Raw genomic sequence first — 15349 nt, 5'->3', positions numbered from 1 at the left:
CTGAAGCTCCAATACTTTGGCCGTCTCATGAGAAGAGAAGACTCCATGGAAAGGACCTTGATGTTGGGAAAAAGTTGTGTGGCAAGAAGAGAAGGGGATGACAGAGGATGAGATGGTTGGACAGTGTCATCGAAGCTACCAACATGAATTTGACGCAACTCTGGGAGGCAGTGGAAGACAGGAGGGCCTGGCGTGCTCTGGTCCATGGGGTCACAAAGAGTCAACATGACTTAACGACTAAACAACAACAACATATTTAAAGTGCCCTCTATCTTTCTTACATTGTATATCTCTGAGGGAGAGAGAGGGGGGAACAGTTTGCACAAAATGGAAACAAAAATTATTCTTCTATATGGGTTTAAGTGGAAATAAACATTTTGCCATGAAATTGTTGAGGGAATTAGATGAATGTTAGCCTATTATGGCATGTGTTTCCAACAAGAGCAAATGTTTATAAGCAGATGGGCAAATAAAAAAAAAGCTAATTGCCCTTGTCCTTAGAGAGGATGAGGGCAATTAACCCTAAGACAGCCCCTTTGACACACTGAAGAGACTCAGAGGGAAATGAATTCCATTTCACATGGAAGCATGAGCTATTTATATTAGACTGAATGGATTTCCAAAGAAAACACAGAGAAGAGGGAATTCTTCAAAACTGAACATAGAGTCAGTGCAGATTTAGAAGACGAAAGTAAGAAAAAGTAACTAGAGAACTGCACATAAAGCTCAAGTTAATACGTAACTGAATTTGGATTAAGGAAGAGGCACTTCCTCTCACATTCTTGGTTATGATTATCATACTTCGCAAATCTATGTTAAGATGTGGGAGAGAAACCTTTTTTAAAAAAACTGAATGTCGGTGACAACATTTACATTAGTGTAGCATTTCTGTGAATTTGAGAACCTGAAGTTTTCAAACACCTCAAGAATTTTGAGGATAACAAAAGATGACATCCACACAGATGTTGGGTTTGGACACAAACGTATTTTGTTATGGAAATTTACGGTGGTTAAAAAAATTGTTACCTGCACAAGGTCTTACATTCAGGCAGACATAGTAAAGAAGCTATTCATAAGAAGAACCACACCATAGCAAATTGAAAGATTATCTGTTCCACCACTGCACACTGGCCAACCTCTGAAGTAGGCTTTCGTGCATGTAACTGTATGCTATAACAAAGTCTAACTACTGTAGTCCATGGTAGCATATACTATTTTAATTTTCAGTGTATTTGTACTGTTTTAATTTTCAGGTTGTCTATAACAAAACATTTAGTGTTATTTTTAAAAAGAAATTAGTTACTTCGTGGCTACTATATTAAAGTAGCCTCCCTCCAACATTTCTTTTAAAAAGATAACATTGTTGTCCCCTCATTAGATACAATCTACTTGACATGTCTACTGACTAAAAAAATCCCTAGGGACTGGGCCCAACTGTAAATGTTTTAAGAAGCTAGAGATATTGTGCCATCTCATTAAGAAATATGCACCTCAGAGGACAGCCAGATGTACCACAGAAATGCAACACATTTTAGAACTGCTTGTTTTACTAGAATATGAGATAACCAGCTTAATATTAGCATGTTTTGATAAAGTGATTTAGTGTTTGGAAGAGATTAATGTAGTTTACAAATCAGCCCTTGTGTTGAAAAGAGATCGCCCCCCCCCCGAAACCGTTTTAGGGTTTTTGGCTAAGGAAATAGGTACACCTGCATATCAACTGGACAGGCTCAATAGTCCATGAACAATGAACTCATCCATCAACTGTGGAACATTTATGCTGCAAAATCTATTAAAAATGTTCTTAAATGAGTGTTGGAAGAAAATGGCTAAACATACTACAGATGGCTGTACTATAGCTACAGAAATAGTATTTCCAGTCAGCACAGAAGTGGTATGAGCTTCATCATGTAGGGCATGACGATCCAGCTAAAATTAAACATTTGTGAATCCTGTTTATTACCATAGATTAGCTGAACACATGCTTAAGTCTTCACTGCTGATGTAAACAGAACATTAAAATGCTTCATGTCATCTTGATTCTACCCAGAGTTTACAACTTCAGCTATGATCTATGGCTGGCCTAAAGGTGCCATTTGTTTGCTAACCATTCTCAGCAGAAGCAGTCACTAGCATTAGCCTTATAACTTGGGCACCTCCAACGTCTTCCTCCAGTGTCTCATGCAAAATCTTGTTAAAAGATATTAACTGAAAATCTATACAGTGGTGCCTCGCATAGCGAACGCTTCGCTATGTGATGAAACCGCACAACGATGGGTCCCGGGCCATCGCTGGAGCGTTCGCTCAGCGATGGCCCCTATGGGCTTTTTTCGCTATGCGATGATCGCGTGGACGCGATCAAAGCATAGCGAACAGCTGATCGACGGTTCCAAAATGGCCGCCGCTAAAACAAAATGGCGACCGCTGTTTTGCCTCGCTAACGAGGCATCCAAAATGGCCGCCGCAATGGAGAAAACTCTCAGAACGGTGAGTTTTAAGTCCATAGGAACGTATTAAATCAGTTTTAATACGTTCCTATGGACTTTTTTGTTTCACTTAACGATGGATTCGCTGAGCGAGGGTTAATCTGGAACGGATTAACCTCGCTAAGCGAGGCACCACTGTACTTATTCCAGAGTATAGGGAAAGTTGGATTTTGGATTACAACTAGTGCGCCATCTGCACTAATTCCCACTGAGGTCTGATCAGGCCATGGTAACACATGCCTTAGTTACATCCTTGCTGGATTACTGTAACATGCTCTATATGGGATTGCCTCTATAAAGCCCTAAACAGATTGGATCGAAGCTATCTCAAGGACTGCATCTGCCTTTATGAGCCTGCTTGGGTGTCAAGATCATCAGGGGAGGCCTTTCTCTCAGTCCCACCACTTTCACCAGGTGTGTTTGGTGGGAGCACAGGAGAAGGCCTTCTCAGTTGCTGCTCCCAGACTTTGGAACTCCCTCCCACAGGAAGCCAGGCTGGGCCCATCTTTGCTGTCCTTCTGCAAGTAGGTGAAGACCTTTCTCTTCAGGCAGGCTTTTCCTCAGTGACTGAGTGGGGTTATTAAACAGATGGCTATGGAGTTTAAAATGTGTTTTTGGTGCTACTTTTGCTTACTGTCTTTTAGTGTGTTATTTCTTTTATCCTGAAAGAGAGGCACTGTTCATTCTTGGAGACTTTAACGCTAGAGTGGGTGGTGATCATAATTCTTGGCCCACTTGTCTAGGCCGTTTTGGCATTGGAAAGATGAATGAAAATGGCCAACGCTTGCTGGAGTTTTGCTGCTATTATGGTCTTTGTGTCAGCAACACATTCTTTAACACGAAGCTGCAACACAGAGTTTCCTGGAGGCATCCAAGATCCAAGCATTGGCATCAGCTCGATCTAATCCTCACTAGACGTTCCAGCCTTCCTAGTATTACGATCACACGCAGTTACCAGAGTGCTGACTGTGATACTGATCACTCCCTGGTGTGTAGTAGAGTAAAACTACGAACAAAGAGAGTATATCACACGAAAAAAGAAGGAAGACCGCGTATTGACATCAGCAAGACTTGCGATCAAAGAAAAGTGAAGGAATTTGCCCAAGCACTTGAGGAAGTCCTTCCAGGTCCGGCTAATGCAAATGCACCTGAACGATGGGAACACTTCAAGAACACTGTCTATAACACCGCCTTGTCCACCTTTGGCAAGAAGACCAAAAAGATGGCTGACTGGTTCGAAGCCCATTCAGAGGAGTTAATGCCAGCCATCGAGGATAAGAGAAGAGCTCTAGCAGCATACAAAGCCTGTCCTAGTGAGTACAACTTGCAAGCTCTTCGAGCTGCTCGCAGTCAAGTCCAGCAGGCTGCTAGGAGATGCTCCAACAATTATTGGCTCCAGCTCTGCTCTCAGATACAGCTAGCAGCAGACACAGGTAACATCAAAGGAATGTATGACGGTATCAAGCAGGCCTTAGGTCCAGTACAGAAGAAATCTGCTCCCCTGAAGTCTGCTACAGGTGTGCTCATCCAGGACCGAACACAGCAGATGGAACGCTGGGTGCAGCACTACTCTGAGCTATATTCCAGAGAGAGTGTAGTAACCGAAGAAGCATTAAATAACATTGAGTGCCTGCCTATCTTGGAAGAGCTGGACAGCGAACCAACCGTAGCAGAAATAAAAGCGGCCTTGGACTCCCTCGCCTCTGGCAAGGCACCTGGAAAGGATAACATCCCCGCTGAAGTGCTGAAATGCTGTAAGGAGATCATCACCTCCGAACTGTACGAAGTCTTTTGTCTCTGCTGGAGGGAAGGTGGAGTACCACAGGACATGAAGGACGCAAACATTATCACATTGTACAAGAACAAAGGAGACAGGGGTGACTGCAATAACTACCGTGGCATCTCTCTTCTTAGCGTTGTAGGGAAGCTGCTTGCCCGTGTTGTTCTGAAGAGGCTCCAGGTGCTTGCAGACAGAGTGTATCCAGAATCACAGTGCGGATTTCGAGCTAACAGATCCACCACTGACATGGTATTCTCCCTCCGACAGCTGCAGGAGAAATGTAGGGAACAACAACAGCCACTCTTAGTGGCCTTCATAGACCTTACAAAAGCATTTGATCTGGTTAGCAGGGATGGCCTTTTTAAAATACTTCCCAAGATTGGATGTCCGCCTCGTCTCCTTAACATCATCAGATCTTTCCATGAGGGAATGAAAGGCACTGTAGTTTTTGACGGCTCAACATCAGACCCCTTTGACATCCAAAGCGGAGTGAAACAGGGCTGTGTCCTCGCACCAACACTTTTTGGGATCTTTTTTGCTGTCATGCTGAAGCATGCCTTTGGAGCTGCAACCGAGGGCGTCTATCTCAGGACTAGATCAGACGGAAAGCTCTTTAATCTCTCTAGATTGAGAGCGAAGACCAAAGTCCAACTGAAATGCATACGGGACTTCCTCTTCGCAGATGATGCAGCCATTGTTGCCCACTCTGCTGAAGACCTCCAACAACTCATGAATCGTTTCAGCAAGGCCTGCCAAGACTTTGGACTAACAATCAGCCTGAAGAAAACACAAGTCATGGGCCAGGGCGTGGACTCACCCCCCTCTATTACCATCTCCACACAGGAATTGGAGGTTGTTCATGACTTTGTGTACCTCGGCTCAACCATCTCTGACACCCTCTCTCTAGATGTCGAGCTGGATAAACGCATTGGCAAAGCAGCCACCATGTTCTCTAGACTCACAAAGAGAGTATGGCTCAATAAGAAGCTGACGACACATACGAAGATCCAGGTTTATAGAGCCTGTGTTCTAAGCACACTCCTGTACTGCAGTGAGTCATGGACTCTTTGTGCACGGCAGGAGAGGAAGCTGAACACCTTCCATATGCGTTGCCTCCGACGGATTTTTGGCATCACCTGGCAGGACAAAGTTCCAAACAGAGCAGTCCTAGAACGAGCTGGAATTTTCAGCATGAACACATTACTGAAACAGCGACGTCTACGTTGGCTCGGGCACGTCGTGAGAATGGCTGATGGTCGGATTCCAAAGGATCTCCTCTATGGAGAATTAGTGCAGGGAAAGCGCCCCAGAGGGAGACCACAACTGCGATACAAGGACATCTGCAAGCGAGATCTGAAGGCCTTAGGAATAGACCTCAACAGATGGGAAAACCTGACATCTGAGCATTCAGCCTGGAGGCAGGCGGTGCATCACGGCCTCTCCCAATTTGAAGAGACCCTTGCCCAGCAGGCCGAGGCAAAGAGGAAGTCAGAAAAGCAGCAAAACCAGGGAGCCGGACAGGGGACAGACTGGATTTGTCTTCAGTGTGGAAGGGACTGTCACTCTCGAATTGGCCTCCTCAGCCACACTAGGCGCTGTTCGAAGCCCTCCATACAGAGCACGCTACCATAGTCTTTCGAGACTGAAGGATGCCTAACTTTCAGTATTTGTATACTTACTGTTTTTGCTTTATATTGTATTATAATGATGTAAGCCATCTTGGCTCCTTCTTACGGAGAAATGAGGGTGTTTTTTTTTTTTTAATACTACTACTCCTCAATGCAACTCTCAGAAGCCTCCAGCCAGCATGACATATTCTGGGAGAAGTTTGGGGAGCTTAAAGAAAAAGGTAGCATTTATAAAGGATCATTTATATATTTCTATTTTTTATTTTTTCTTTCTTCTCTATCTCAACACTGGGATGAACCCTTCAATGTAAAAATCGATTCTAAAAATGTAACTACTAAAATGCATCCCAGTGGAATCTGAATCAAAATAGCCCTTTGACAGCTTAACCTGGAGAATATAGAAAGAAACGGTGAAATGGGTACATCTACTCCTGTTTGCTATCTCTTAATGAATGAGGTAAGCAACATTTTTAGTTCAGAACCAAATGGGAGAGCAAAGGAAAGGCAGTTGTTAAGAGAAAGCACAAGTTCAGACTAAATTGCTTAAATTAAATGCCTGAAAGAGATTTTGTTTTAGGGACTCCATCTGATCCCATGCCCTTTGCCGACACTGTTGTGGCAGCCTGTTACAATAGTAAACAGGAGAAGTGGAATCACCTGCTGTTCAGGCCTCTTCTGCTACCTAGGCACAGCGGGAGAAGGAAGGGTGTGAGGATGGAGTTTCAGTCATCACAGGGTGAATTTCCTGGCTTATGTCACCACCTCACCATTACTTAAAAGATAATTTTTCTTGTCTGGGACTGTAGGAACCTGGGAGTTAAATCACTTGGCATTTCATATGGAGGAACGCTCTGGCTTAAATTTCCCTTTACAAGAGCAAAGATTTGACAAGTTTGGCAGCTGAGCTCATGCATTAATATGTTTCTCGGGGTGATGGTGGAGGGAAAGTATGGATGGTATAATTCCTTTCACAGGCCACACAACAGAAATAATTTCAAGGAGGGCTTCTCTTCATGATATTTCATGTTGCATATGAGAACAATCCCCCATCATGAGGGAAAAGGGATGTAGGAATGCAATTCCTCCTGTTGCCAGCAGGAGCTGCAGGTTGATGGAAAGTGTGTGTGTGTTGCGGAAAATATCGCCTGTAAGCAACACAGTTGCTCTCTTTCCTAACCATTTGCTTCAAGAGCAAACTGGACATTGTGCAGGGGATGTGTGAATCAGCCCCCAACCTTTTCTTTGTCTATCTCAGGAGAAGGATGGTGCTGCAGGTCATGCAGTTAACGTTTACCTACTACGGCATTTTTCTGTTCTAAACAATGCTTTTGTTTTATTTATTTATTTACAACATTTATTTCCTGTACTATATTGGAAAACCTCAGGGATCAGTATAAGAAGAGCTAAAAGTAATAAGTAATGGACAGTTAAAACCTGTGACATCAACACAAGTACTGATCAGGCTTCCAAAGTAAATGCATTCCACAGGCAAGGTACTACAGCCGAGAAAGCCCTCTACCGAATCTCCAGATAGTATACTGTTCTCAGTAGTGGCCTATGGCAGAAACTTTACCCATGGTAAACCTTAATGAACACGCAGGTATATATGGGAAGAGGCACTCCTTCAAATATCCAGGTCTTAAGCTGTTTAGTTTAGAGTTTTGTAAATCATTATCACCACCCAGAAGAGGACTGTGCTTTTCTTTCAGAACCAGTGTCATCAGGATTCTGAAAGATGTTCCTGTCCCCAGTTTAGCTGCTATGTATTTCATTCAAAAGGAGGGGCAGAGCATTTTTATAGCACTCAATCCCAAACCTCCTAATCACCTCTGTCCTGGATATGAAACACCATGGGGGGGTGCAGAATGGAACCTTGCATCCGCATACGGATTAATTGCCATGCGACTGAGCATAAGTCCTTCAATGGCACACAGTGGAATCAGTTCTCCAAGTAGGGATGGAATGACTATAGCCATGTGTTTTATATTCACATTCTACAGAGTCCGTCTAAGAAAATACAGCAATGGTTCCAAAAGCTGCTGAGAAATCTAATGAGATTGATAAGCCCTCATTCTCCTTGTTTTCACCATGGAGAAGTCATCGGTTAGGGCTACAAAAGCTGTTGTAGTTCCAGCCCCTGGGATGAAACCAAAATGAAACAAGTCCGGGTGATCTGTTCCCTACAGGAAGATTTGAAGCTGCTCATGCTTCACATGCTTATATCTGACTTATAGTTACTCTCAACCTATTGTCTTGTCCAAAAAGGAGATATTTGTTGTGGGGTTCAGAGAGGTCCCCTCAGGAGAGAGCACGCCGTTACTTCTCTCAAAGTGGCAGTTACGATGACAGGGCATTTGGCAACTCTTGGACCCGCCCAATTAATCCATCTCAAACTTACACATGCTGGCATTGACTGACACTGTAACATCTGTGGCACCAAGTTCTGAGTGTGATGACTGTCTCTTCAAAGGGCCTAGCAAATTTATCACAGCATGTAGTAAATTCCACTGGCAGGAGAAAATATATAGACACTAACTCTTCTATTCTTCTGCCCCATGACATTCCATCCCTTCATACTATTTTGTCAGCCTTTCATACTTTTTCTTCTTCAAAATACTACAATGTGAAATAATCCAGCAAACTATTGCCTTCAGCTAGGTCAAAATGTAGTGATGAGCAAATTCCTAATTGTTCGAACAGGACAGACTGAAATATTTCTCAAGAGGGTGAGGAATATTTTTGCTCATTTCCAAATCACAGTGCAGCTTTTCAAACATATACGCATTCCTCCCCAAACACTTTTTTTCCACTTTAAACCCCAGTTGTTACTTTCCCACACCTCTCTGAAAATATTACATTTTTCTAGGGCAGGTATGAGCAAGGAAACAGGCACACTGTCCTGCAGGATGCCACGCACTAGAAAAGGAAAATACCATTCTCTTTCTCTCACCCTGATGGCAAATACAATGCAAGCTGAGTTGATGACCACTGTGTAAAGGGAAAGGGAGCAGAGATGGGGAGCATAAGAGATGATGGCAGACCAGAAAATACTTTTTTTGGGGTAAAATTCTAAATGAAGCTAGAGAATAATTTCCAGCTTCCCATATTTGAAGCTCAATGTTGTGTGCCCTATAAGTCATATTTAAGTTTTTAATGTATGAATTTCATTGTCATCCCTAATTCAGACAGCTCCCATAACAAATCCTGAGTGCAAACTGTTAGTCCTTTCAAAAGATAATATCTTGCAACTGTTTACAAAGGAATATACTTCAGTAGAGTAGCCAGATGTCTATAGAGAAGCCATGATAATCATGCTTGAAATTATAATTTACTCTGATCAACACAAAGTACTGTAATGGGACAGGCTTTAGGAGGCATTACTGCTGTCTGTTTCAGTGGAAACAGCCTGTCACACTAAAACCAATTTAAGGTCATGGTATAGCCAGTGGAACTACTTCTAAGCTCCATTGTTTTAAATCTCAGAGATTTAAGTAGGAACTTCACTCTCCTATTCAAATCAATGGGAGTAAATGTTAAGCTTTGCCTAAATTATGCTTTAATTTAATGTAGCTGGCTGGGTGATTTACAGTTAAGGGGGTTATTTTTGTTTTCTGGTTCACAGTAAGGAAAATCAAGTTGTGTTATCCATTATCTTGCTTTTAAATGCAATTTGCTGTTCATTTACCTGAATCCATCTTGATTTGTGTCTGTGAGCTGGCAAGTCCCTCCATTCTGGCATGGATTCTGAATGCATGCATTAATGGGTGTGCTGCAGTCTCGGCCCTATCAAGAAAAGGTCATGACAAATAGTTAGTTTTTTCTCATATGCCACACAGAAACTTGCTCATTCAGTCTCTCCTGCCTGCATTTTCCAGCTGGAGACACAAAGGATGCTAACTTCAGGATTAGATCACCCACTCTGATCGACTGAAACTACAGATGGGGATGAATTCAAAAAATGGTGATTCATCACAATTCATCATTCATCAAAGTTGATGAATGGGTGAATTGAAAAAGCATCAAATTTTAGGGACAAATCATCGAATATTTGTCAGTTTCTTGTTAAAACACAACTACCCGCCAAACAGCTGATCATCAGGACTTTGACAAGTAGGCCGGTTGCAGGAACAGAAACTGGGGTTTGTCTTCCCATAGCCAGCCTGCTTGTCAATGTCTCGACTCCTGACCATCAGCTGATTGGTGGGACATTGACAGGGGTTGGACTGGATGATTCACAGGGTATCTTTCAGCTCTGCAGTTCTGGTATCATTATATTATTCAAAAATACCAGACACAGTCAATCAAAATTATAGAAACACTGACTGCTATTATATAACAATTTTTAACCAAAAACCTAAGTATCTGTCAAAATACTGTTGCAGTATGTATGCTGTTCCTAATATTGCTGTTTTCTTGTAGCTCTGATGGTGTTATTGCTGTTCAAACACACATCTAAAGTATTCAATAGAAAGTTAATGAAAATGATGAGACTGAAAGGAAGTTTTCAAGATTAAATGATCTTCAGTTCAACAGAGTGGGGTAGTTCTTAAGTTTTTAATCTTTTAAATTGGCAATTGTCAACTTCTCTCACAGAAATAGATGACTGTCATCTGGGAAAAAGTGTTAACTGAACAGTGGCACTCTGATTAAATAAACAGCTATTGGTACTCAAAAAATGGGAATGGTTTTATAATTAGATCTGAAATATGGACTGGAAAGTATAAACAATAGAAGTATGAGAAGATCCAAAGGAATGAAGAGAGTAGTAATGATAGTTAGTCTGGAGAAATTGTTAGATTGTTTACTTATGTGATTTCCCTTTTTAACATAATTAAGTAAGATGTAAGAATACTCTTTCGCTCTCTGGATTGTTACCCTTTCCCCATCCTTATTCATCTGGCCTTTATTCCCTTGTACCCATAACCTTGCCTTATTGAAAGTGAATAAAAACTTTATAAGAAATTAAAATAAACAGCTATTGGTATTTCAGAATACTTTGAGACATTATTCCTAATCCCATCCTGACCTCACTAGAAAAGACCATAGTTCTAATTCCAGGCCAGTGCGCCCATAAAAGGAAAAGGCTCTCTACTTATTTTAATATAAGCTTGCCTTCACGCACATTGAGAAAATTAGCATGTTTTGTATTGCAATGGCTTTGTATGCCTGTATAATGCCTTAGACAGGTAGCCCTAAAAGCCAACCATGTTGTAATAATAGGAAGTGCTCATTTATTTTAAGGTGTTATCTGACCTTCGGAAAGGATCATATTCACAAATATAATGTTATCACCCTGCCCTGTGTTGCTGTTGGTTTATTTTTATGGCATACATGGTCCTTAAAACTTCCTGTACTGTATTTCTTGTTTAGAATAAACATATTTTTAAACAAAACACAATACAGTTCCCCACCAAATTTAACCTTTTTTTCTCACGAAAAATATTGTCTAGGAGCAGGGGAGCTACTCTGTTTTGGAGGTAGCTGTTATGTAGCCATATCCCTATTTTTTATTTGATCTTTTTTTACCCTTTATAAAAGAATTAAATATCCAAATTAGCCTTATTGGTCATATATCTGCCTCTTTTCATTCTTTCCTCTGGGACTGCAGCCCTCAGGTTGCTGGCAAATCTGAGACATGGCCCTTTGCTCTGTTCAGGTTGCCCACCCTGTTGCAATAGGAGGAAGTATTCATTTAATTTAAGGTGTTATCTGATCCTCAGAAGGGATCCCAGGAAGTGGTTTAAGTGTCAGTAGGTAAGGACAGACAGAGATATGTTGGCATGTTGCAAACTATATCACCAGCAGAAATAGTAAGAGGATTTGGACCACTAATCGGAGCTCAAGGAGCCAAATATCAGTTGCTACACTTTCACGTACATCAGCATCCATCTACTGAAGACACAGCACAAGGCAGTGATGGTTGGATAAGTCTAACTTTTTTTTCTTGGTAACAATAACATTCTAAAGTCTTTGTTCAACAGGTGCAGGAATGCAATAGTTTGTGTTTGGGGAATAGGGTCTTGTGTTCAATGTCTATACTGTCCATAAAATCAGCAGCATCTTTCTGAATGTATATAGTATGCACTTTAAAGCATTTGGGAAAGTGAGAGTTGTACACATTATTTTCATGTTGGCCAGAATATAATATGCTCTTGATTACTTGAAGCAGCTCTGCTGGATGACTCTGTGCAGACATGATGCTAGTAGGGAAGAAAGTTTTCCTTCACTGTCACCACTGCCACAAAACAAAACAGGCCTACTAGTGAGTTCTACCTTGTGTTTGGCTGGATACAGTCAAAGATTTCGGCCATCGTCGCTCTAGTCCAGTGCTTCCCAATCTTGGGTCCCCACATATTCTTGGACAACAAAGCCCAGAAACCCTGGTCAGCACAGCTAGTGGTGAAGGCTTCTGGGAGTTTTAGTCCAAGAACACTGGGGACTCAAGGTTGGGAACCATTGCTCTAATCTCTCTCCCACTTGTTTCAGCAGAACTGGTAATAAAATATGGCATATCGTCATTGTAAAACTCTTCTGGTGTCTCTGTTATGTGTTAGGTAGCAGGACTGGGGAAGATTGTTTTCCAGTTCCATTAAGCACATCAAATTCTCCCCAAACTTAAACTCAGTTTTACTTTAGTTCCTCATAAATTTACATGATAGAAGAGTTTTACAGTGAGTATCGCCATACTTTATGACCATTTCTGAGGTGGTTTCCTGAGTGATATTTATCAACTTTTCTTTTATATTCTGTTACTCACTGAGGAGTATGAAGAGTTCTGATTCTCACACCCCCAAGTCATCCACTACTTAATTACAATGGAAACTGATGTCTTGAAGTCTCGGACCTGATTCTACTGAATTACAGTAAAATTCCAACCTCACTCCTATTAGTGAGTACTTTCATTTGTAGCAATGCATGTGACTGAGGACCTGTACATTCTATAACTATGAAGTATACACTCCAGATAAAGAAGTCATTTTTTAAAAGAAACACTGCTGCTGAGTGATCAATTAAACTGTTTCACCTCTCTTTTGACCAATCTTACTGGGATCAGGATTCCTGACACACATACCCATGTAGCAATTCTCTCCTCCACAGAAGACTTTCTTCATGTATACATCAAACAAGGAACAACAAACGCTTAGAGGGCAGATGTAGGACAATCTATCAAGGTAAAGGAAATAGCTTCCAGATGGATAGCCATGCCTGGTGCTGGCTGCTGAGAAGGAAGCAAGGTATTGTTACTGAATTAGCATGACACGCTGGTGGAGAACAGCTTGGTGCTCCTTTCATTTGGTTCACATTTGAACTTTTCAAATGTCAATTTTGTTCAAAAATCTGGCAGGAGTAGTGGGGTATATGCACGCATTTGCTCAGTTTTTCCTGCATTTCTTGCATTACTTATTCTTGTACTTGCTGCTGCTATCTCCTCTGTGTCTTCTAGCCGCATAACCTGCATCTAATCCATCCTTCCCTTCTATCCTATCAGAACTCAGCACAAACAGGTGCAACAGAGCTTTGAGAGCAATGTATCTCCCTGTATACATGTAAAATACCCAACACTGCAAGGTATAGTGTAATGGCACGATTCATATCATTTTCTATATCATGATAGTATTTTCTTTGCCCAGGACCATGGTGCAAAGCATGTTACAACCTCAAAGCAGTCAAAAGGCAAAACTAAGTTTTTGTTCAGTGTTGTAGCCTGGCTGTTGCCATACCTTATAGCCAAATGGGCATGTGCATCGGTAAAAATCCACTGGATCATTGGTGCAAGTCCCGTTATTTTTACAGGGATTGGATAGGCAGGGGTTACACTTGGACACAATACTAATATCCACAGCCCCTGAAAAGAAACAAGTGTAGCGCTGAAAATGTGTCTTCAGCTTCAGCTATTTTCAACATACATTGCTGATACATTGTACATTGCTAAAAAATTTAAGGTAGCTTTGTTCAATGACATAACAGGGCATGATTGGAGACTGGCACACGTGCAATATATCAAGACAGTGGCAGCAATTTTATTTTTCCACAAAACCTTCAATACAATTTTAAAAACAATTCAATAAACCTGTGTTGAAATGCGGAACATAAAGCATTGACATTGCTATGGACAATCTAGGAATGAGTATCATTCTGTGGTAGACCCATGATGACTGGTGAGGCAGAGAAATGGAATGCTCACAGATAATGGAGACTGGCACTCTTACGTATATGTAACAATATTAGTTTACACATGATTAGAAACTAGCTCAAAATGCCCTCTATAGATCTGGGGTTCTAGGATGGTCCCAGGGTTGCAGGAAAGCTGCAGCACCATAGCACTTGGGCTATTCCACAAATATTGCAGCCAAGTAAACAGATGATTTAGGTGTGTGAACACTGGAGTCAAATGATTAGACACAGCCTGGAATATTAATTCTCAGGCTCTAGCTGCATTTAAGTGCAGCGTAAGAACAAGAGAATGGCCTTGAGGCTCTTTGCTGCATAGCAACAATGCACCATGGATGACAGCAGGAAAAGACTGCCAGCAGGAAAAGACTATACCAGAGTATATAAGATCTTGTTAGTACTTTTGATGATTATGCAAATTTATTTTTTGAGCATCATGTTTCCTGTTCACACATACTGTGTTTCCCTGAAAATAATATTAATTTATATTAGTATTATTAATTATATTAATAATTAATATAAAATTAATTATATTTTTTTTTTGCTCCAAAAACGCATTAGGGCTTATTTTCAGGGGATGTTTTATTTTACAGTCATGTCATCTGGTTGCTGCACAATGGTAGAGGGCAGGGTTTAACTTAACTGGGGCTTATTTTTGGGGTAGGGCTTATATTACGAGCATCCTGAAAAATCATACTGAGGCTTATTTTCAGGTTAGGTCTTATTATCGGGAAAACAGGGTAGTAAGTGGTTGCCTTTCCCCCCTACAATTTCCCAATTAAATGAGGAAACAAAACAAACATATGCAAATGTAAACATACCATAATTAAAAGCACACAAATACATAAAAACACACATTGTCCCACACGAAGAACACAGTGCCATAGTTTGCTATACGGAGCACACTACAATTTGGAAACTATGTGTGAGTCTGTGATCTAAACAAACTGCCTGAAAGACAGTAGGTTGCTTGCTGCGTGCAATTACGGTCTTCATTCAATCTATCTGCAATTAGCGGTGGATGACAACCCAGCCTATAGGTATGCCTATTTGTCAATATGGAAATTGTAGGCTTTCAAAAATTGAGGCCTCCGCAGCTTCTAATTTAGAAAACAGACACAGACATACACTCACTTTCTGTACGATAGCAATGAAAATTAACTTCCTTTTGCCTAAAAATGTTTAATCAATAAAATGGACCGTGAAAGAGACAGAGCATAAACCTTGTCAAATCCTTCAACCGAGAGTTGAAAACGTTTAACCAAAGATAAATAGTCACAGTC

At 41.2% G+C, this 15349-nt stretch overlaps 1 protein-coding gene across 2 annotated transcripts in view; it reads right to left on the bottom strand.

Moving 5' to 3' along the window:
• The window catches only part of SLIT3 (slit guidance ligand 3), a 595328-nt gene that overhangs the window by 89091 nt on the left and 490888 nt on the right, over positions 1 to 15349 (bottom strand). For both annotated transcript variants that reach the window (XM_020780501.3, XM_078385818.1), the window contains 2 exons: positions 13616 to 13740; positions 9580 to 9677 (listed from right to left, as the gene is read on the bottom strand). In XM_020780501.3, the coding sequence (XP_020636160.3) occupies positions 9580 to 9677; positions 13616 to 13740 (223 nt within the window). The remainder of the gene's footprint in view (positions 1 to 9579; positions 9678 to 13615; positions 13741 to 15349) is intronic.

The sequence above is a fragment of the Pogona vitticeps genome, chromosome 2 (genome assembly GCF_051106095.1).
Source record: "Pogona vitticeps strain Pit_001003342236 chromosome 2, PviZW2.1, whole genome shotgun sequence".
Lineage (NCBI taxonomy): Eukaryota > Metazoa > Chordata > Lepidosauria > Squamata > Agamidae > Pogona > Pogona vitticeps.
The sequence above is the reverse complement of the archived record's forward strand: the minus strand, read 5'-3'. Positions and strand labels throughout refer to the sequence as shown.